Raw genomic sequence first — 23,433 nt, forward strand, 5'->3', positions numbered from 1 at the left:
GTCGCATCCGGATGGCCTCCCTGTCTACGGATGGTAGCAGCTATTGCAGTCCTTACTAAGGACGCAGGTAAATTGACTCTGGGCCAGCCATTGACCATCCTGGCACCCCATGCAATGGAGGCCTTGGTCAAACAGCCTCCAGACCGCTGGCTTTCCAATGCCCGCATGACTCATTACCAAGCCATGCTCCTGGATGCGGACCGGGTGCAATTTGGACCTGTGGTCACTCTCAACCCCGCAACCTTGCTCCCCTTGCTGGAGGAGGCAGAGCAGCATGATTGCCTCCAGATCCTTGCGGAAATGCACAAGACCAGACCGAACCTGACGGATCACCCTCTTCAGGACACTGACTACACCTGGCACACCGATAGTAGCAGCTTCCTGGAAAACGGGGAGCAGAGGGGGGGGGCAGCAGTAACCACGGAAACTGAGGTAATTTGGGCTGAGGCCCTACCAGCAAGCACCTCACCCCAAAGAGCAGAACTCATCGCATTGACCCAGACACTCCAGATGCTCCAGATGGCAGAAGGTAAGAAACTTAATGTCTATACGGACAGTCGATACGCCTTTGCCACTGCCCATATACATGGGGAAATTTACTGAAGGCGAGGGCTCCTGAACTCAGAGAAAAAGAAAATTAAAAAGAAGACTAAAATCTTGGCACTACTCAAAGCCCTATTTCTGCCCCAAAAACTGAGTATTATGGACTGTCCTGGCCACCAAAAGGGCCACAGCCCAGAGGCAAAAGAAAATCGATTGGCAGATGCTGCCACCAAGGAGGCTGCCCTAAAAACAACCAGCACCTCCTGAGCCTTCCCTCTGACTGATTCAGAAAATACAAGGCTGTTCTGATGTCCACTGCCCTATAGTCAAGAGGACACCGACCTCCTAAAGAAAATGAGGGCCACCTATGACCCCAAAGAGCAACATTGGGTCTTCAAGGAAAAGACTGTTATACCAATGAGACATACCTATGAGCTGATAAAATACCTGAATAAGTTGACCCATTTAGGACCAAAGAAGATGAAAACCTTACTGAAACGACAGGAAACTGGCCCCTACCTTCTAAACAAAGATGGGGCCCTACAAAAAGTAACTGATAAATGTAGAGCCTGTGCTCAAGTAAATGCAGGCAAAACTAAGCTTGGGCCAGGGGTCCAGATACGGGGACATCGTCCTGGTTTACACTGGGAGATTGATTTTACAGAAATTAAGCCTGGTCTCTATGGATATAAGTACCTCTTGATGTTCGTAGACACATTTTCAGGATGGACAGAAGTCTTCCCTACCAAACATGAAACTGCAAAAATGGTGACCAAGAAACTCCTGGAAGAAATCTTTCCCAGGTATGGGATGCCCCAGGTCCTGGGTACTGATAACGGGCCCGCCTTCGTCTCCCAGGTAAGTCAGTTGGTGGCCAAGCTTTTGGGGATTGAATGAAAATTACATTGTACATACAGACCCCAAAGTTCAGGACAGGTAGAACGCATGAATAGGACAATTAAGGAGACTTTATCTAAATTAACGCTTGCAACTGGCTCTAGAGACTGGGTGCTCCTCTTGTCCCTAGCCTTATATAGGGCCCCCATGGACTGACTCCTTTTGAAATACTGTATGGGGCCCCACCCCCATTCATAAACTTCTTTGACTCAAATATTGCTGATTTTGCTAACAGCCCTTCTCTGGAAGCTCATTTGCAGGCATTGCAGATTGTGCAAAGAGAGGTCTGGAAACCACTCGCTGCAGCCTACCGAGACCAAATGAACCAGCCTGTGGTACCACATCCTTTCCAAATAGGAGACACTGTTTGGGTCCGCAGACACCAGACCAAGAACTTGAAACCCCGATGGAAAGGTCCTTACACTGTCCTCCTGACTACCCCAACGGCACTAAAAGTCAACGGCATCGCAGCCTGGATCCACACCTCCTACGTCAAGGCCGCCCACACCCCGGGGGAGGCAAAGCCAATTGCAACCCCAACGTGGAGAATCCAACGCACCCAAACTCTTTTAAAGATAAGACTCGTGCATGGGGCCCCTTGACCATTATATGGGCCCTGCTGAGGCTGGGAATGACAACCCAAGGGAAAAGCCCACACCAGGTGTATTCCTTAACCTGGCAAATCCAGTCCCAGAGTGGGGAGATTGTTTGGGAAACTCAGGGACAGGTTGGCACAGAGACAAAAGATGTTTGAGTCACAACAGGAATGGTTCGAAGGATGGTTTAATAAGTCCCCATGGTTTATTACCCTGTTGTCTTCCTTGATGGGTCCTTTAATCATCCTCCTCTTGATACTCCTGTTTGGGCCTTGCATCTTAAACCACTTGGTCCAATTTATAAAAGACAGGCTATCCGTCATCCAGGCCCTAGTCTTAACCCATGAATACCAAAGGCTAAGACAACAGGAAACTGAGATTCCATAATTATCTTGAGTAAAAGATTTAACTCAATGCTAAAAGAAAATGGGGGAATGAAAGACCCCAGCTTAGCTACTGTAATGCCATTTTGCAAAGCCTTCACACAAACAAATGTAAGTTCAAGGTAAAGTCAGTACTCCTAGGCGGTCAAACAGGATATCTATGGTCAGACACCAGGCCTAGGAGGGGAACGAACAGTTCTGGGAAAAACTACATGTACCCTAGATAGAGCCAAGTCTGTTATTATTATCAGACCTTCATGTTTCCGGGGAACTTGTCCCCTAAATGAACCCATCGCCTCATTCGAACTGACCAATGAGATCCCTGTAACCATGCATTGCTTCTGTATGCCTGCTTTTGCCACCCTTTTCCTATAAAAAGACCTTCTCCCAGCCTGCAGGCGCGCAAGTCCTCCGAAAGGACTTTGCCACCCACAGGTACCTGTGCCCACCCAATAAACCTATTGCTAATTGCAGCCAGTGGTGTCGACTGTTCCCTGGGTTAGGGGTCTCCTCCTGAGGGAAAGACCACTCTGAGGGTCTTTCAAACCAAGATCCTTAGAAAGCTTCCTGAATAGCCATCCCCCTCTAGGCTTGAGGGAGAACTGTCCTCAACACAAGCAACAGTTCAACAGCTGGACAGTTGATTCTACTTCCAGAAGCAAAGAGCTGACATCTACTCGCTCCTCAGAGGGTCCGCTCACCCCTCACTGGGGAATATAATTGTTTAATGAACTGCTTGTCTGGCTGAGCAGGTAGGGAAGAAACTTCTGGGGAAGAAGCTCTATGGCCTGTGGCCCTCCTTCCTCCTCCTGTGTACCCCCCCAGGCCCACCCCAAGGCGGAGGGATAACTCCAGCAGCAGAAGCTAATGGGAGCCACCACGTGAATATCCTGACTTCTGCTTTTTACCTGCTATCGTGTTTTCCTTGAACTGGAAGCAGATAACAAACAACAGAGTGTAAGGTGGAAAGAACATGAGAATTTTTTGGGGGGGGGGGGGGCTGTGGTCTAAATGTCACTATCAAGCCTGGGATGGTGGAGGAAGCCAAAAGAGTCCCATCACTGCCTTGGCCTTTCAGTCCAACCTTACACTGGAAGCTACACCTAGCTGATGCTTCTCAAGTTCAATGGAATAGTCACCTAGAAAGGCCTTTTGATAACCACCACCCCCTAGCCCATTACTATACTCTAGTTGGAAAGGGAATTCTTTTTTACATCCAAACACCCTACTACTACCTCAAGATTCTAAGTGATAACATCAGACCCTTCCTCCTAAATGCAGATCTTGGCAATACCAAATTCAATGCCTCACCTCCAATCTAAAGCAACCTATACTCAACCAAGGTCAGTTACAACAGTTCTCAGAGTGTGATGGGCATAAAAGATTCTCATAGCAGACTTAGATATACCTTCCATCTCAACTACATGCTGTTGGGGAACCCCTCTTATTAGTTTCACAGGGGGTGGGGTGTCTCAGTGGGACATGAAGCTAAACTCTCTCTTACCTCTCCTGCTTGGGACAGGAGGAGTCATGGATTAGATTGGTGGGGACAGCAAGACCAGCTCATTCGTACTTCCTCTCTTCTTCTCTTTCCAGATCTGCTTACCTGCCTAAGAGGCACCCCCATGACTGGTGTGTCCATCCAGAAGCCTGGATAAGGAAATCTATCCAGTTAGGGGTAATGTTCGGCAAGCTGACCCAAACTTCACACTACAACCTAGCATTTATCAGTAACATGGCTGACACTTACAGCATCCTGCATCTCCTTGGCTCTGCTTCTCAAGCTGGAAGAGAACGTATTATCCATTACCTCCTCAAGCCCAAATACCACAGTAACGAAGAAAATAATCCTGTTGAACTCAAGCACCTTACACAGGGCCCAGTGGTCTGCAAGTAACACAATGTAAGGTCAGCTGAAAGGCTTTGTAGGTTCAGGGCAATCGAGATCAAGGTCCCTTCCTGTGTTATGACATTCTTCTCCGCCTTCTCTCTGTGTCTCTGTCGTGTGTGTGTGTGTGTGTGTGTGTGTGTGTGTGTGTATGTGTGTTGTCTGCTTCTGTCCCTCTGTGTGTGGTGCCTGTCTCTCTGCTTCTGTCCCTGAGTATGTGTCTGTCTGTCTTTGTCCCTGTGTGTGTATATTTGCCTGTCTGCCTTTCTGTCTCTGTCTCTCTGTCTCTTTCTGTGTTATGTGTGTGTGCACGCCTGCATGTGCTGTGGGACAATGGTTTCACCCTGTAATGATTTGTTTCTTGTACTTGTTTAATAAAATGCTGATTGGCCAGTAGCCAGGCAGGAAGTATAGGTGGGCGACGAGAACAGGAGAATTCTGGGAGGAGTAAAGAGTCAGTCTGTAGTAGACACATAGGAAGGCAGAAACAGAGCAAGCAAGGTAAGAATGCCTCACTAATCAAAGGTACCAAGCCATGGGACTAACACAGACAAGAATTATGGGCTAATATCAGTTACAAGAGTTAATAAGAAGCCTGAGCTTATAGACCAATCAGTTTATAATTAATGTAGGCCTCTGTGTGTTTATTTGGAACTAAATGGATGTGGGACCTGGTGGGTCAGAAATATCAGTCGAGGCCCAGTCATTCACAGTCACTGTGGAAAACATGTCTCACCAGGAAAATTAAACAATCCAGTGCCTACTGTAAAAAAAAAAAAAAAAAATGCTGTTCTGGATGATGGAATAGACCTGGAGGATGAGTCAAAAACTTCAGCAGGAAATAGCAAATGTATATTTTGGCAGACTTCTATAAATGATCAAAGACCAAAGCTAAGAGTGCGTATAAATGGCATTGTAATTGAGGGATTACTAGACACAGATGCAGACTATCATTACTCGAGAATATTGGAATCCAGATTGGCCTCTTCAAAAGGCAGATATTCAATTCCTAGGAATTGAAACCCTATCTCAAGTAAAACAAAGCATGAGGTGGGCTGAATGCATAGGGCCAGAAGGACAGAAAGGAAAGCTGAGGCCATATGTGGCTAATACTGCAGTGAATAATGGGACCATGACCTATTGCAGCAATGAAATACCCAGGTGAACGTTCCTGCAGGCCCAAAAATTCATGTTTCTGGGAAAGATACTATAAGATATTATAAACAAAGGTCACCAGCCATTTAGGCTGTACAAGAACACAAAGCAACTAGCAAGCCTTCAGAGATACTAATGGCCTTGCTTTTAAAATGATTAACTGAGAAACCCATATGGGTTAAACAATGGCCTTTAACAGAAGGTAAACTTCAGGCTTTAGAACAGCTGGTACAGGAGCAACTAGATGCTCACCATATTGAGGAATCAGCCAGCCCTTGGAATTCTCCTATATTTGTTGTTAAAAAGAAATCTGGAAAATGGAGAATGGTGACAGATCTAAGAGTGGTCAACATGTGTGTCTGTCTGTCTATCTGTCTGTCTCTGTCTCTCTGTTTTTATCCCTATGTGTGTGTGTATGTGTGTGTGTGTGTCTGATTGTCTCTTTCTGTGGTGGGTGGGTGTGTCCATCGACAGAATAAAAGCTAAAGAAAATATTCAGTAACTAATGACTTTAAACATTCTAATTTCACTTAAGACTTAATAAAACTGTACTTGAGAATACTCTATGACTTTCTACTCAATGATAAGAAACCTGGCATCAAGTCCCTCTGTGACTTGGCTCTAATTCTGCTTTCCAGTGTGTCCTAGTCTCCGTGTTTGAGTCTGCTTTGTACCCCAAAGGTTGATGTTTTAAATACTGGATTCCCACCTCATGTTGCTATTTTGTAGGCTATTTTAGGAGACAGGGCTTGGCTGACAGAAGACAGCCAAGAGCAGGCCTGTGAAGGTTACACCGCTTCCAGTTCTGACTGGAGTACTCTGCTTCCTGCCTGGCTAGCTGTGAACAGTTGCTTTGTGCTCACACATGGTGGGCCTTGTATGCTCACCACGAGGGACTGAGATGTCTTTGAATCTGTGAGCCAAAATCAGTCTTCCCTTCTGGAAGACATTTCTGTTGGGTATTTGCCCACTACAACACAAGGTAATCAAAACATACTGAATTATCCTCTGCTTCCTATGGATGCCCCCCCCCATCTTAGCCTTAGCCTTAGCTAGAATCACTTTGTCCCTGAGAATGTATGTCTCGTTTTACCTTTCAACTCTTAGCTTCAATACTGCCTTAAGATACAACCCTACCCACCCGAGGCCACTCTGCTCTCGTAGGCCTTAAGTGTCTTACCTGCCCTAAGACATCTGTCTACAGCCATACCACCCTGAATGCACCTGATCTCATCTGTCTTAGGCCATCTAGAATTATACAAAAAAGGCAATATACTGGGGCAGGAGAGATGGCTCAGCAGCTAAGAGCATTGGCTGCTCTTCCAGAGAACCCAGGTTCAATTCCCAGTACCCACATGGCAGTTCACAACTGTCTATAATTCCAGTTCCAGGGACCTGACACCCTTACATGGACATACATGCAGGCAAAACACCAGAGCATATAAAAATAAATAAAATATAAAAATATTTAAAAAGGCAATTTACTAAGGGGGTAAAAGGTTGGCTTCTTCCTGTCAAAGACAAAGATGACACAGAAGAAAAAGGAAGGAGCCAAAATGGAATCTTTGGAGCTGGAAGAAAGAAGGGGCCTTCTTTCTCATGTAGAATCCCAGTGTGTAATGAAGACAGGGTGAAGAAATCAGGAAAAGTAAGAAGCAGGCCATGGAGTAACCCTGTAACCCTGTGTTTTGAAATCTCACCTACAAAGAAAAATAATTCACATGCTTACATATACCAAGTTTCTCCTCTCTGTCCATTCAACAGCTGGGGCCATTGCCACATCCTTATGGGAGGGAAACAGAGGTGCTTGGCAAGGACTAGGATCAGATGAGATGGGTCCTGGTCCACAGCGGCTCCATTTCAACCCTACACCATACAAACCACTCCTTGGCATCATTTTCCTTGAATTAATTGATCTTTCCATGACCTATCAAAATGCCAATCATGCTTCAAACCCAGACATTCTTCTCCGAGAGTTCCCAGTATTATCAAGACTCATTGGTTACAATTAACACTCAGTGCCAATCACCTTAAACAACAAAAAAGAATTTACTGGAAGACATAACTAACCGAGAAGTCCAGTGAAAGACTGGCTTCAGGACTGACTAGATACAGGAACTGAGATCACCCAATTCTTTAATACCAGCTTCACCCACAAATGGGCTTTCTCTTCACAGTGGCAAGGTGGCTACCAGAAGAAATTAGCCAACAGCCTATGCTCTCTGTTAGCACAGCAGAAGAGAAAGTTGAAGTTCCAAAAAAAAAATGTCTTGGACCTAATGTTCACTGGTCAGAACTGACTCTAGAGACCATCCCTAAATCAGTATCTGGGACCAGCAGAATTGACCCCACCAACTGCTTGTGGGGACCTAAAACTCATACAACTCAGTGTGTGTGTGTGTGTGTGTGTGAGAGAGAGAGAGAGAGAGAGAGAGAGAGAGAGAGAGAGAGAGAGAGAAAGAGAGAGAGAGAGAGAGAGAGAGAGAGAGAGAGAGAAAATACAATATGGTAGATCACCAAAGGAAAGTCCAGAAGTTGTTCCCTATGAAGAGGATACACACTATAACCCAATCCTTCATTCAGAATCAGCTCCATCCTGTCCTGTCACCTCCAGCCTCTTGAAGGGACATCTACACTAGGAGTGACTTCCTTCTGGACGGTGAACGTGCCCATTCACACAAACCTCAGCTATAAGCGCCCAGGCACCAGGGATCCAGTTCTCCAGAGCCCATCCTTACCCCTTCAGCTGCCTACAAAGCGTCATGTGCTTTCTCTCCTTCCCCTTCGTGACGCAGTGGGAACACAAAGCCAGCCTGCCAGTGCCAACCTTGAAAGTGCTTCAAGTCACTGACTGCTGTCCTAGTCCCCTGGCTCTAACACACTCTGGAGCCTGGAGACGCTGGCTTGACAAGCTAGATAATGACGCTTTTCCTTGCTCACTTCTTTATCAGTCACGATGACGAGAACACTCCTGCAGCATCTATCCCTGCTTTTCTGTTTCTGCTGGATCTACCAGGAACAACTCCCAGGCACCAGCCGACACTCCGCTATCTGGTACATCCAGCCACCACGTGCTGCCCTCTCATCAAAAGCCTGGTTGTACTCTCCTCACCAGATCCCCGAGCCGTCAGCTTCTGGGGGAGCGGCGGTATCACTGCCTTGCAGATGACTGACTTACTGGAGAGCAAGTCTCTTCACAGCCCACCTGTTCTTCAGCCTCCCCAACACAAACCTCACCCTAGTCCTGGACTAGAAATCCCTGAAGAATGTCACTGTGGAGGATTCCAAGGACCACAGCACAGAATAGATGGAGAGAGGACATGGGGAAAGCAGAGGGGAATGACACCTCAAAGACAATAGCCTTGAGATATTACAGTGAGCCCTTATGCCATTCATTCAATTCTTCAAACCTTTATTCAGAACCAGCTGTGTCCCGGACCTGGGAACTCACATCATACACCAGGTCTCTCCTCATGAAGCCCTCCTTCGAGGAGACCTCTGATTTACCAGCGCATCTGCCTTATCTTTCACTGACTCCAACGGTGACTACATTATCCTCGAAGTACAATAGCCATCTCTAGTTTACAGACAAGGAAAACAGCAGCTCCACAAGCCTAGAGGACATTCCCAAAGCCAAGGCACAAACACAGGACTTCTAAATGAAAACCTTAGTCTCTTTCTGTGGCCTCTCCAAAGGCAAGAGCATAGCCTGACACTGAAATAGACATTAAACATACTCCATCCTATGCATTATTTTTTAATTATTTAATTTAATTTAATTTTACATGCATTGGTGGTTTGCCTACATGTATGTCTGTGTGAGGGTGTCAGATCTTAGAGTTACAGACAGGTGTGAGCTGCCATGTGGGTGCTGGGAATTGAACCTGGGTCCTCTGGAGAAGCAGCCAGTGCTCTTAACCACTGAGCTATCTCTCCAGACCCCTAGGCATTACTGCTATGATTAAATATACAAATTGAGAGCCCCAATCTCCAGTGTAAGAGAAGCAGCAGCTTGTGAGAAGATGTGTAACTAACCATCATATATGGCAGAAATAAAGACACAGTGACTAAATTACAGGAAGATAGCTCTGGAAAGATACACAAGAAATGATGATTGCCTCCAGGCAGGGGAATTGGATACCTGAGGAACAAGGGTCATTTTCTCTATTTCAAATATTGTATACTTTGAATTGCAAGTCATTTGAATGCATTTCCCATTAAATAGCACTTTGAGAGTACAATCAGCCAAATCCTGAGTGTGGAAATTCTACAGGATAAATGATTTGGCTCTTCGACAAGTGAATAACTAAATAAAAAATAAAATAAAGAAAGGGAGAAGAAATAATAAATTCTAAAAGGCTCAAGAAATGTCAACAAAATGCAATATGCACACACATACATACATACATACCATGTTTGGATTCAGGTTGGAACAAACTAATTATAAGCAGACATCTCAGGGCTGGGAGATGGCTCCATGGGTAAAAGTGCCAGCATGAGAACCTGGTTCAAATTCCCAGATTCTGGGTAAGAAGGCAGATGCGGGGTCATACACCTATAACCCCAGCACTGTGAAGGTAGAGACAGAAGGATCACTGGGACTTGCTGACTGCCAGCCCTATTCCAGGTTCAACTTAAGGAAATCACACAGAAAGTGGTAGAACACAACATCCAATGTATACACACGCACAGCTCACACATACTCATGAATAAATAAATAAATACTTTAAAAAGCCATTTCTGGGAGAAAGGCAATTGGACACAAACCAGCAATCGCTGTGCAATTGCTCATCTCATTAGCTGTGACCACAGTATTATGGCTGTGGATTTTCAAAGGCCTTTCTCTATTAGAGACACATGCTGAAGAATTTATACACAAAACAATATGGCGCCTGAGGTTTCATTTAAACACTTCCGAGTGAGTAAACAAAAGAGAGAAATACAAATCACACATTCCTCAGACAGGACAGTCCCACGGGAAGGGAGGGGTGATTATTCTCTGCTCTGTTCTCTGTTACATTTGTGGACAGTTAAAATGTGCGTAATGAAAAGTTTAAATTCAAGTTTTTATTAATTATCCCATCCACAAAGGACGCCTGGAAGGAGAGCAGCAGAGAGGAGAGGTATCCACACTGAGCCCAGAACTATATATAACTAAGTGTTTTCTCAGGACAGTCCAGCTGAACCACCTGAGCAAAGACGCACCGGTCTATTGTCAACCTCTCTGACCTCATGTTTGATCCCTCATATCCCTGGTACTGCTAATACATCTACATCAGTTACTACATTCTGACTGAGGAGGTGTGTAAGGTCCACAGCTCTACTCCTACAAAAGGCCCCAATGACCTTCAGAGGATAAAATAAAAAAAATAACCTTTCTGCCTAATAACACAGCTTAGAAGTCATTATCCCTCCATAGGCAGCCTACATCTCTGCTGTCACCAGAAACACACAGTGGCCTCCACAGCTGCACTTTATAGATAACAGCCTTAGTATGTGCCTTCGTTAGGGTTTCTATTGCTGTGAAGAGACACCATGACCACTGCAACTCTTATAAAGGAAAACATTTAACTGAGATGGAGGCTTACAGTTTCAGAGGTTTAGTCCATTATCATCATGGCATAGAGCAAGGTGGTGTGCAGGCAGATATGGTGCTGGAGAGATAGCTGAGAGTTCTTACATCTCAACTCACAGGCAACAGGAAGTGGTCTGAGACACTGGATGTGGCTTGAGCATATATGAGACCTCAAAGCCCACCTCCACGGTGACACACTTCCTCCAACAAGACCACACCTACTCCAACAAGGCCACACCCTCCAATGGCGCCACTCTCTTTGGGGACCATTTTCTTTCAAACCACCACAGTGTGGAAGACCCAGTTTGATGTGGGATGGCAGTCTAAATACTAAGGCACCTGCACAGGAAGGAGCAGGTAGTCTTCCACTCCCTTTGTCCCAAACCCCATGGCCAGTGGCCACTACCTCAACACCCACTCTGTCCTCAGCCCAGCTTTCCACAGAAGTAAACTGGCTGTGCTCATTCTTTAGACATCCTGGCCCAGTTCTGATGGGCCCCCCCCCCAAGTCCCTTACCTGGGATCGACGCTGCAAATACTCCTCTGAGCCATATGGGACACTCCTCAGGGAGGTGAGATAGTCATAACTGATGACGGCTGTCTGTGAAACAGGGGAGGAGAAAGCTTAGCACTGAGGACAGCAAACATCACACCTCTACCAAAGCTAGAAGTCCCACACAGGAGTTACTGGGTCTATAAGGGTAGCTGGTCCCACCCCTTGGATGCTCAGCCCGCAGATCTTAGCCTGGATGCTTCTTCCTGGCCTTCAGGGGTGAGCACAAATGGCACTCCTCCAGAGATGTCTGATCTCAAGTTCCCTTTATGGACACCAGGAACTGTCCATAATTGATCATAACCAACCACCTGTAAACTCACTTGCCCATTTGCTTCCTTGTTTGTGAACTGTTTGGATTTAAGGGCTGGGCTTTCCTACTTTTTACTGATCCCCAGCCTCTTTTACACCACACAGGTAGATAGTCAATAAATACTAAACAAATGAATGTTGTTAAGTTTGAGTTTCTAGTCTAGATCCTCTGGCCAAAACTCTCCCATGGGAGGAGAGGGGGGAGCCTTATCCACAGCCAATCAGAAAACCACAGGCTTCCAACATATCTCCAGCATGGAGGAGCCTTGAGCCCAAACTTTCCTTTTCAGAGGAAGTCAAAAGTGTTTGTCTGCAGCCAGGCAGTGGTGACACATGCCTTTAATTCCAGCACTTGGAGGGCAAAGGCAGGAGGATCTCTGTGAGTTCGAGGCCAGCCCAGTCTATAAAGCGAGTTCCAGGACAGCCAGAGCTGTTACACAGAAAAATCCATCTCGAAAAAAATTACGAAAGGAAGGAAGGAAGGAAGGAAGGAAGGAACAACTTAATGGCTGGTTTATAAAAGTGCCTATTGATATTTTCCTGTCTACCTTCCTTCTGGCTATTCAAATCCTAAGGGTCCACTCAAATCCTTATTCTTCATGATACTCATCCTGACTCCCGAGTTCCAGTGCTCACTCCTACATCTGACCACGGCAGCAGTCCTGATGTGTGCCTGGCTTTAGACTGCTTTTGAATGCATCCATGTATATGTTCCATGATCCTTCAAAGGCTCCTTCAAAGCTGAGCCTAGATGGAACAATCTGTTTTTACCCCTCAAAACATAAAACAGCGGGCCTCAAAAGGCACTAGGTAAACAGCTAGAGATGATTTCGTATCCCATAGCCTGTTATCCCAAAGCCTGATTGTCTATTTGATTCTTTAACTCAGTTTCCCCTTGAGGACACGCACCAAGTCAATGGCCTCCCTCTGAGAACATTTGACAACACTGAGTTCTCGGGAAATAAACTAAACAAACGACATCATGATTCATATCCACATGGGGGGAGCAACAGCAGCTGTTATCTATGCTCACCAGCAGCAACAAAGGAGAGAGAGCATGCTGCGTATGGTTGGCAATCTAGTCTGCAAAGACCGTACTGCAGGGTCTGGGAGAAGAGCCGTAAGCAGAGGTAAGGAGCCATGATGGGTACTGGAGAGATGGTCAGTGGCTAAGCTGACTTCCTGCTCTTGCAGAGATCCTGGATTAGTAACCAACACCTGGTGGCTCACAACTATCTGTAACTTTAGTTCCGGGGGATCTGACATCCTTTTCTGACCTCCAAGGCCTGCATATGGTGTGCATGCACGCATACTTACATACATACATACATACATGCAGGCAAAACATCCATAGACAAAAAATAAATAAATCTAAAAACTTTTCTAAAAAGACATAACACCAAGAGGATATTGCTATTGAACCACCAGAGAAAACATCTAAAGTCAAATATTCAAATCAGATTCTCTGTTTTTGGATGGAGTTCTCCCAGCCCCAGAAAAATCAACATGTAAGTGCCAACTCTTCATATTAACTCACTGGAGTGAAATCAAGTTTGCTGCCAGAAGTTTTTCTTTCTAAAGAAGGATTGTGTACGTAAATATGTGTGCGTGCATGCATGCATGTATGTGTGTGTGTATGCATGTATGTGTGTGTTTTCAAAACAGGGTTTCTCTGTATGGCTCTTACTGGCCTCAAACTCACAGAAATTTGCCTCCCTCTGCCACCCGAGTGCTAAGATTAAAGGCCTGTACCACCAGGCCTGGCTAAAGATGGATTTCTTTCGACTTGTGATTTCACAGTGTTCAATCCATGTTGGCTTTGCCCCATGCTCTTGTTGCAACACCATAGTGGTGGGAACCTGTGGTAAGGAAGGCCTTCTAAAGAGTTCACCTCAGAGCAGACAGGAAGCTCAAAGATGGCAGGCAGAACTGGACTGTCAAAGTCTTCTTCCCACTAAGTCTTCTGTCCTCGGCACTGTCCAAGGAGTACTGCCCCTCTGAGTGATCACTACCGTAAGACACAAGCCTCAGAGGCTTCAGTGCAGGGACCTGGCATGACCCTGTTGTGTTCAACCACAGAGTGGCAGGGGTTGTTACAGGACCGAAAGCCTGTGAGGATGCACACATGAGCCTGCAGCTCTGGAGACAGAGCTGACATGCCTGCATTTCCACAAATGCCAGCACACCCACCAGCCACACCCACGGAACACCTACAGGTAATGCTGTAACTCCTCTGCTACCCCCAAAGGAGAAAAACCTACCGTAGCAACAGCTCTGCCCACCCTAACAGCGCCAAAGTCATTGGGGTCCAAGTAGTTGTTACTGTAGAGGTAGACACCAGAGGCAGCAAGAGCCACACTGGTCCACGAAGCAAGCTTGAGAGCCTTTCTGGCCATGTCCCCAGACCCTGTGCAAGAAAGGAAGGTCAAGAAAGGTTAGCAATTAAGGGTTTCATAGAGTGTCGGTCCAGAATACAAATCCCAGCTCTGCCACTCACAGATCGATGACCTTAATGTCGTTTTCTTAATCCCATGGGACCTCAGTTTCTCCATTTATAAAACAAGAAAATGCCTACCTCAAAATTAAGATGAAGTGAAATAATCACATAAAGTGCTTAGTATAGCACCTGGTACAAATCAATTCCCAGCATCCTTCCTTCGACAGCACCAGGTGCTGTTCTAGCTACAGTGGAGGAGGCGAACAACCTACAGTTCTTGTCTATATGGAGCGTACGCTCTAGGGCGGGGCAGCGGAGAAGCAATAAAGATACAGAGCACGCTATCAGAGCTACCAGGAAGTGTCAGGAATCAGAGAGTCGAGGGGTTAAAGGATCCAGAAGTGGGTGCTTTTTAGACAGGAAAAGCAGGAAAGGCATGTTCACTTTGGGCACTTGGCACTAGTGTTAGAACAATACACAGCCACAGACACCATCAGCCTTGATGCACAGATCGGAAGTTGGCAGACACCTGCCAAAATGGTAGCTAGGTAGAAGCAGCCAGTAGTGCCTCCATATCTAGCCGATATCCAAAATGTCTACTACAGGCAGATGGTTCATACTGTGCTCCTGGGGGAAGACTGATGCTACCCTGTCCATACTCAGTCCTTGGTGTCTATTGGGAACCAAACTTAGACCACTGGGCAGAAAGACCCTATCCGCTTTTACTCACCCCTCCTCCTACCACCAGGTGGCTACACAGACACTGTTTGGTGACAGTGCACCCAATGGACTACCTCCTCAACCATCCCTGAGTACTCTACAACCAACTAAGCCCTTGACCCAGCTGCAGGTGCCAAAGGACAGGCCCCAGACAGAAAGGAGCATCACCAAGCCTCCTGTCAGTGCAAGGACTTCAGAGACACAGTAGCAAGATGCAGGTCATCACCTCGTAAGTGTCTGCTCTGGCCCCGTTCTGTCACCTGGTTTCTCTCTGCGTAGAAGCTACTGCTACAAACAGTCTTGTCTTCCATTTCTCTGTAGTCTATTTTGACTCATGCCTCATAACACAGACACGGGCTTTCCTTTAAAAATACACAAAGCACATCTTTTTCCATTCTTTCACTTTCAACTTAGACTTTACACCATTTCTTTAAAGAGCATATAGTTGGCCTTCTAGGCATACATTCAACTAGCTTGTGCATCTGTACTGAAATTCGCCACCTTCTCTCGACCCTTCCTACTTTTCCTACCTGTTCTGCTTCTTGCCTTTCTTTTTTTCAAGATTTATTTTATTTTATTTATGTGTATATGTATGAATGTGTATGTGATCGCATGCCCAAAGGAGACCAAAGAGGATGTCAGAGTCCCTGAAGCCCAAGTTGCAGGGAGTTATGAGTCCCTAGACACAGGGGCTGGGAACCACGTCCAGTCCTCTGAAAGAGCAGCAAGCACTCTTAATTGCCAAGCCATCTCTCCAGCCTACTTTCTCTCCTTTCTTGACGTCTCCTGGACCCAATGATACTTTGCATTGAGATCCATCATGTTTCCTCTTGCTGCTGCTCTAGTTACTGTTGAAGAGACACCAGGACCAAAGCAACTTATAGATGAAGCATTTGATCGGGGACTTGCTTACAGTTTCAGAGGGTTAGTTCATGGTCATCATGGCAGAGAGCATGGCAGCAGGCAGGCAGGCATGGTGCTGGAGCAGTAGCTGAGAGCTCACAGCCTGATCCACAGACAAGAGGAAGAGAGTGAGAGACTGGGCATGGTGTGGGCTTTCGAAATCTCAAAGCTCACCCCCAGTGACACACTTTTTCCAGCACAACCATACCTCCCAATTCTTCCTAAACAATCTACCAACTAGGACCCAAGCATTCTGACTGATGAGCCTACACAGGAGTAGGGAGGTCCTGTCATTTAAAACAGCACAGTAACCTTGTTTTCCTAGCCCAGAATTTGTCAAGGATGGTCTGAGGGACACCTGAACTGAAACTAGCCTTTGTGCCGCTTCAAAACACAGGGTGCTGAATCCCACCCTACAGTCCGCTGAACCACCAACTCTGCAGTAAGGCTGTGAGCAAGCTCGCGGTGACTTTCCTCAAAAGCTCAGGTCAGCAAGCACTCTTCCCTACCTGCACTCCAAGTGGATGCTGAGGCCACGCAATATTGCAGGCACCCAGTCCACTCTATTATTCATTGTCGATTGATAAACGCTGCTGGTAGAGGAGGCAGATGGAGGCTAGACTGTTGGGGATAGAAGAGCTTAATTGTTAACATCCTCCACTAACTCTCCCAGACACCTATCGGGTCAAAAGTAAGATGTATGACCATGGTTATGATTTTAATAAGAAAAAAAAAACCTACAGGCACATGTGTCAAACACCGGGCTGGCAATATTTTAGGAGGTTCTAGGAAAGTCAGGAAATGGGGGTCTAATTGGAAAAGGTAAGGCTTTGAAGATTAGACTGGTCCTTGGCCATTTCCTCACCTGCTGCATCCTGTCCACCAAGAAGAAAGCATCCTCAACCACAAGATCCTACTGCCATGATGTTCTCTGCCCAAGAGCATGGGAGGCCAAATGACCCCGATATGAAACTATGAGCAAAATAAATTCATTCTCCTTTTGCCTATATCAGATAGCATAACGAGAAAAAGAATTATGATACAGTCTGTGGTGTTTTGATTACGAATGACCCCCCCCATAGGCGCACATATTTGAAAGTGTGGTTATTAGGGAATAGTACTACTTGAGAGAGATTTAGGAGGTATGGCCCTGTTGGAGAAGTGTGCCACTAGGGGTGGGCCTTGGCTTTCAAATACTTAAGCCAGGTCCTGTCTCCTCCCTCTCTCTCTCTCTCTCTCTCTCTCTCTCTCTCCCCTCTCTCTCTCTCCTGCAAATCTGGATGTAGAACTCTCAGCTACCTCTCCAGCACCATGTCTGTCTTTAAGCCACCAAGCTTCCCACCATGACGACAAAGAACTAAACCTCTGAACTATAAGCCAGCCTCAATTAAATGTTTTCCTTTCTAAGAGTTGCCTTGGTCATGGTGTCTGCTCACAATGGCAACCCTAAGGCATAGTCATTACTCTAAAACAGTGGCTCTCAACCTTCCTAATGCTGTGACCCTTCAATACAGTTCCTAATGTTGTGGTGACCCCCAATGATAAAATTATTTTCGTAACTACTTCATAACTTTAATTTTGCTACTGTTGTGAACTGTAATATAAATATCTGTATTTTTGGATGGTCTTAGGTGACCCCTATAAAAGGGTCATGACCCGCAGGTCTCTGAGAATCACTGCTCCAAGACCTCAAGATCAAAATAGAAGTAAACACAGTAAGTCAGCTATTAAATAGAGCAATTCTCTTCCCTCAGTAGGCTTATTGGTTGGTTGGTTGGTTGGTTGGTTGACTGACTGACTGACTGACTGACTGGTTTGAAATAGAGTCTATGTAGCCCTGGCTAGCCTGGATCTCACTATATAGACAAGGATGGCCTCAAACTCCCCACTTTCCCAAGCTGATGCCTATGTAGAAACTAAAGTTCAACTCTGTGCATACAGCTACCCAACTACTCTCAACTGACTCACAAGGGCCAAGGTCTTAAGAGATCTGCCGCCAGATTTCTCGAAGGATCTCTGGCCCTTCCACCCTGACCTCCACTCACTCTATTCCAACTTGCTAGTTTTCCAACACGCCACAAGCTGCACTCCAAGGAAAGTAAGGAAACTATGTGTGCTTTCTTCCTAGAACAGAGGCCACCAAGCTCTTCTACAAAGGGCCACACAGTAACTACTTTTACCTTTGGGGGCTACTCCATCTCCAAGGCCACTCCTCAACCCCCCATTCTAGTGCAAGGCAACCAAAAGGGCCACGTAAAGCAATGGGCCTGGTCAACTGTGGTCCCCAGGATGTAATAAGCCAGACTGTAAGTGTGCCAAAACATTTACTAACTGAATTAATCAATGAATGGAACACCTATATGCCCCATGAGGCCTGTGTAGAGCCAGTAACACAAGTCTCTAGATGAATATACCTCAGACTTCCAACTCAATAGTCATTCTCTCCCTATTACCCCCATACTGCCCCTCACCTTTGCTCCTCTGAAGCCCACCCTCCTGCTGTACCATCCTCTACAGCAGCCCATGATGGACTGCAGTCTCGCCTACCCTTGAGACCACCTCTGAGTATCAAAGGAACGGGGAGGCAATCCCATTTTCAAACCAATGTCCTCAGTAATAAAAGCAGTAGGAATTGAAATACATAAAATAGATGATATAAGAGCCAAACTGTGTCTAAATAAATTGGAGTTGGAGCTTTCCATAAGGTGTCAGAGAGTCTTCAACATATAAATGAGCTGTTTCCCTCGGGGTATTTTAAAAGGCCTGTCACGCATGAAGTATGTCTGTCAGTGAAAAACACCTTTCATTATTAAGGCGTCTGCTAATGAATCACCTGCCCCGTTCTGTTTTCTTGCCTTGACTTTCACCTGCGTTACCTCTGAGAAAGCCCCACACACCTTACAGGAGGTCTGAGGCTACCAAGAGCCTAAAACATAATCACTAGATGACATTATTAGCAATAATCAACCTTTACAGAGTTCTCTACGCACGCAGGGTCGGGTGGGGCACACTTTTAATCCCACCACATGGTGCACTCACCGTGTTAATATTCTACACAGAGCAGTAAGATGAGGCAAGCATCATCCTCCCAGGTAGAAACGAGGACACAAAGACACAGAGTGTCCAGCCCCAGGTGGCACAGCCAGTAAACTGGTAAAGAGATGATATAAACAGGACTTTCCACTGCAAATGTTCAGCCAGTCCTTTTGTTCTTTTTAAGATTTATTTTAACCTGTGTGTATGTGTACGTGTGTCTGTTTATTGTTTCTGTGTGTGTCTCTGCACGTGTGTCTGTGTATGTTTCTGTGTCTCTCTGTGTGTATGTGTTGTCCATGTGTCTGTGTGCGTCTCTCTCTCTCTCTCTCTCTCTCTCTCTCTCTGTGTGTGTGTGTGTGTGTGTGTGTGTGTGTGTGTGTGCAGGTGCCCGTGGAGATCAGAAGGGGAACACAAGATCCCCTAGAGCTGGAGTTACACATTTGTGAGTCATCCGATGTGGGTTCTAGGAACCAAACTCCAGACCCCTGAATAAGCAACACATCTGAGCTCATATCCATAAGCCAGCTCTCCAGCCCCATCTTTCTCTTTTTTTAACAATATATCTCATTGGTAGTGAGACTTGGACCTCAAGATACTAAGGAAGTCCTTACTACTGGCTTAAAGTAAACAGAGCTGCTGCAGACAGAAGCTATCTTTTCTGACCTGCTACCAAGCCCCCAAAGAGCCAAGCCTGTGGAAGGCAGTGTTGGCAGCTCTGGGAGTCACTAATACCACGTCAAAGATCAAGCAATATTCCTCATTAGAAATGATACATTCGAGCCTGAAGCGCTGACCAACATGGATGTTTAATTGTCAAATCAATGGGAAGAACGAATTCTTTGTCTCTGGGCCAGAGGAGACCCCCAGTTTGTCATGACACCATATACCAGGAAGCTGAACAAGTGGAAGCTGACGGTCAAACAAAAATGTCCATCTCAAGGACAGAACTAAATAGGAAATCAAGCACTGATTGTGAATGGCCTTTCCAACTAACGCCTGCTGGCCACCCCTTCCCAGGCCACATCCTGAGAATACCAGCCTGAAATTACAGCCCCCACTCATATCCCCCTCGAAAACACCACTGAGGGAAGTCACGGAGGCAGCAAATTCACTTTTTCCCAAAAGTGACCCTGGCTACCTCCCATTTCCCACAGAGATTATTGGACAAATGAGCACTAATTTGTTTTTTATTCCTTCTCCAAAACAGAAAAGACCCAAAAATACTCTTGAAGAAAAACAACAAGATGAGTCAATACCCAGGAACAGCTGACCTGAGGAGACTCCCAGTCTTTGCCATCATACAAATAGTGGTAAAGTTCAATGCAAGAGCGAGCTTTAACTACACTGTCTAGAGTGTAATGGCTAGAAGTTACTCAGATCAATATCAATTAAATTAAGGAGTACCTGACCAAGGCCAAGGTTCCTCAGCAGATAAGGAAAATAAATCTTACCCAGGCACAGTCGAGAAACATCGAACTCAGCTCATCTTAGAAAAGGGACTAACAGCGTAAGGCCAAGAGCAAAGGGCAAGCAAGCAGCAGAGAAGTCAGTGAGCTCCCCAAAGGTGCTTAAAGCAATAGCTCACGTAACTCACACAACTGGATTCCCAGGTGGTATCCTTGGAGTTTCACTCAGCAGACAAGGAAGTGGAAGGAACTGCCCAAGGAAGGGTTAAGAGCCAATGGAACAAAAGCTTGAATCTAGGTGTGTCTGCTCGGCCACCAGAACAACAGGTGGATATAAACAAAGAATTGGCTGGGTCCTGGGGTGGCCAGTGGTTCTCTGTCATGGACACTGAGACCTAGGTGACCCAGTGTGCTGTCTATTGGGGTTGGACAAGACAGGAAGGGATGACAAAACCAAGCATTCTTCTCATTCACCAGACCTTCTCCGACAAAAATCCAGTGGGGTGGAGTCTATTTGGAAAGAAATGAAATGCAAATTCTCTCAGCGGAGGTAAAAATCTCACACCATACGGCCTGTTGAATACCAATCAAGCAAATAACACAGTAAAATAAATTATGCTCTAGCCCAGGGGGAAAAAAATGATACGAGTGACGAAACTACGTGAGTATACATATATAATGTAATGGGGAGGAGGGTGGGCCATAGGAAAGCAATTCCGGGGGGGGGGGGGGGGACGTACAGCTACAGTAGTGAAGCTGGCAAACATGGACAAAAGCAAAAACAAAAAAAAAAAAAACACAACCATAACCAGGTATGAAGAACTTATGGATTTTTTTTTCTTTCTAAAATAGTAGCATCCAAATCACGGTCCCCAGGATAACAACATTGCATCTCCAGGATTCATGTTGGACATGCTGATTCCAGACTTCAAATACCATCCTAGAATCAGAAGTTTGGAGGGGAGTGGGCAGAATTCTGTAAAGTAACAAGCCCTCCACATAATTCTGAGGCAGAATTCAGCCTGAGAACTACGGTGACGAGAAGACGCTTAAAGAAAATTTGTGAGAAAACAAAAATCTAATTCCTATCAACTCAGCAATTCTTTCTCGAGCGCCTACTAACCACTAAGCTTCCCACTCGGTGGCAAGTGAACACCACTTAAGTCTGGGACAGCTGTACTGGGTGTCTTCTAATGGCTTTCTCTCCATAAACCAGCTGGATGCACAGGGCATCTGGAAACTAGACTCGCGGATCAAAAGTAGATTGGCGCCTGTTGCAAGCTTAGGTGACCTGGACTCTAGGGAGCCCCTGCTCTTCACCACTCCACGCTCACCGCCCCCGGCTACCTCCGCATGGAAGCCCACAAGGCCACCAAGGTGTGAATGCTTCTGGCGGAGCCACTCGCAGCCCCTCTCCACCTCCGCCTACTCCGGTGCACGCAAGGTTGGGCCACCAAAGTGACCAGTTCACGCTAACGACCGCTAGGGCACAAAGCTAGAGTCGCAGAGAAAGGGGGCGGGGCACTGCGAGTCACCAGAACCACGTGGTCGCTCCTACTGAGGTGACAAGGTCACACGCCCTTGTTTCCTCCCAGCTTCGCCAGGGTTGCAAAGCCTGAGCTCAGGAGATGAGGAGCAGGTCTGCACCCGCTTCCCCGCGCTCCACGTGCCGCGATCTGGATGCCGGGTCTGCCCTGGCTCGGTGCATGGATGCTACTCACCCAGAGGGAAGAGAAGCAGAACCGCGGCAGCCGGGATCCCAAACTCCAGGAAACCGTACCTCCGCCACCCCGGCGCTTACTAAAGCCGGCGCCGCGCGGCCTGCCGGGACTTGTAGTTCTCCTCGGTTCCTTAGGCCGAGGACTCCAGCCAGAGCAACTGCTATTCTGAGACTAACTACGCCACTCTCCATCCCTGAGCCAGAGAGGAGTCTTTCTCTGTCGTTTCTCTCTGCCTGAGATACCGACATGGAATCTTATCCAGAACGTTTTTCAGGAGTCCGGTTATGGATTCGTATTTAGTGGGAGGATGCAATTGTAGATCTGTAGGTTTTAAGTAGGCATTAGAATGAGTCGGCGAAGAAGAAATTTACTGATGGTTGTCAAATAGTAAGAATATGCAGATGGATCTGAGTTATCTGTGATCCTGATATATTGAGCTCTAATGACCAAATGTTGACTTACATGATGTACTTTGAAAACATTACAAGACATCCCTACTATAAATATCAGAAGGTGTTCCCGTTGTGAGAAGACAAAGATAGAATGGGGGGATTCATCTGTCAATTCAATGTAATTCTAATCAAATCTCCAACAGGATTTTTACCTGGCCCTATATGATCTAAAGATTATATAGGAAAACACAGAATAAAGCATAATCAAAACATTAGTGAAGAACATGTTTCCAGGACTTGGACTTCCACATTCCACAAGTACAATTAGGCCATGAAAATGAAGACCATGTGACATTGGCATAGGCATGAGTAGAGGGATGGAATCTCCAAAAGAGCCCAGAAGCCTCCAGACCTCTGTGAAAGCTTGATTCTGATAGGCAGGCATTCCAGATCACCGGGGGAAATGGGGGTTCCAGAGCATGAGCTGAACCCTACTTATCTGTGGGACCCTTCAACTAGCTCCACGTGCAGAAACTAATTGAAGTCAAGAGTCCAATGAGAAAATTAAGGCAAATTTTAAAGTAAACCATCCTCATGAGCTCAAGAAAGGGCTTAGGTGTCATATGCACGAAGTGTAAAGGAATCCTTGATACATTTATTAAATCAACTGTATTAAATGTAAGAACTTAGCTTCATTGAAAGGCATCATAAATGAAAAGTCACATATTTGATTGAGTGTGGTGGTGCACATTTAATCCCAGCACTCGAAGGGTAGAGGCACGTGGATCTCCGTGAGTTCAAGGCTAGCTTGGTCTACAGAGCAAGTTCCAGGACAACCAAGACTACATAAAGAGATCCTGTCTCAAAAAAAAAGGAAAGGTGGTGGGGGATACTTTAAAAAGAGTAAAAGAGCCAC

General features: G+C 46.1%; 1 protein-coding gene across 6 annotated transcripts in view; it reads right to left on the reverse strand.

Moving 5' to 3' along the window:
• The window catches only part of Adck1 (aarF domain containing kinase 1), a 103,868-nt gene extending 81,683 nt beyond the window's left edge, over positions 1-22,185 (reverse strand). For 4 of the 6 annotated variants that reach the window (XM_041658622.1, XM_041658620.1, XM_041658621.1 and 1 more), the window contains exons 1-3: positions 22,126-22,185; positions 14,164-14,309; positions 11,555-11,638 (exon numbers count right to left, since the gene is read on the reverse strand). In XM_041658622.1, the coding sequence (XP_041514556.1) occupies positions 11,555-11,638; positions 14,164-14,298 (219 nt within the window). In that variant the 5' untranslated portion in view covers positions 14,299-14,309; positions 22,126-22,185. Of the gene's footprint in view, positions 1-11,554; positions 11,639-14,163; positions 14,310-20,449; positions 20,474-21,751; positions 21,882-22,125 lie in introns of those variants that run through there. The other 2 variants (XM_041658618.1, XM_041658619.1) reach the window with 2 other exon arrangements.
• Between the last annotated feature and the right edge of the window lie 1,248 nt (positions 22,186-23,433).

Source organism: Microtus oregoni, unplaced genomic scaffold (genome assembly GCF_018167655.1).
Source record: "Microtus oregoni isolate MIOR12 unplaced genomic scaffold, Mior012 000009F_ref0000495, whole genome shotgun sequence".
In the NCBI taxonomy this organism is placed as follows: domain Eukaryota; kingdom Metazoa; phylum Chordata; class Mammalia; order Rodentia; family Cricetidae; genus Microtus; species Microtus oregoni.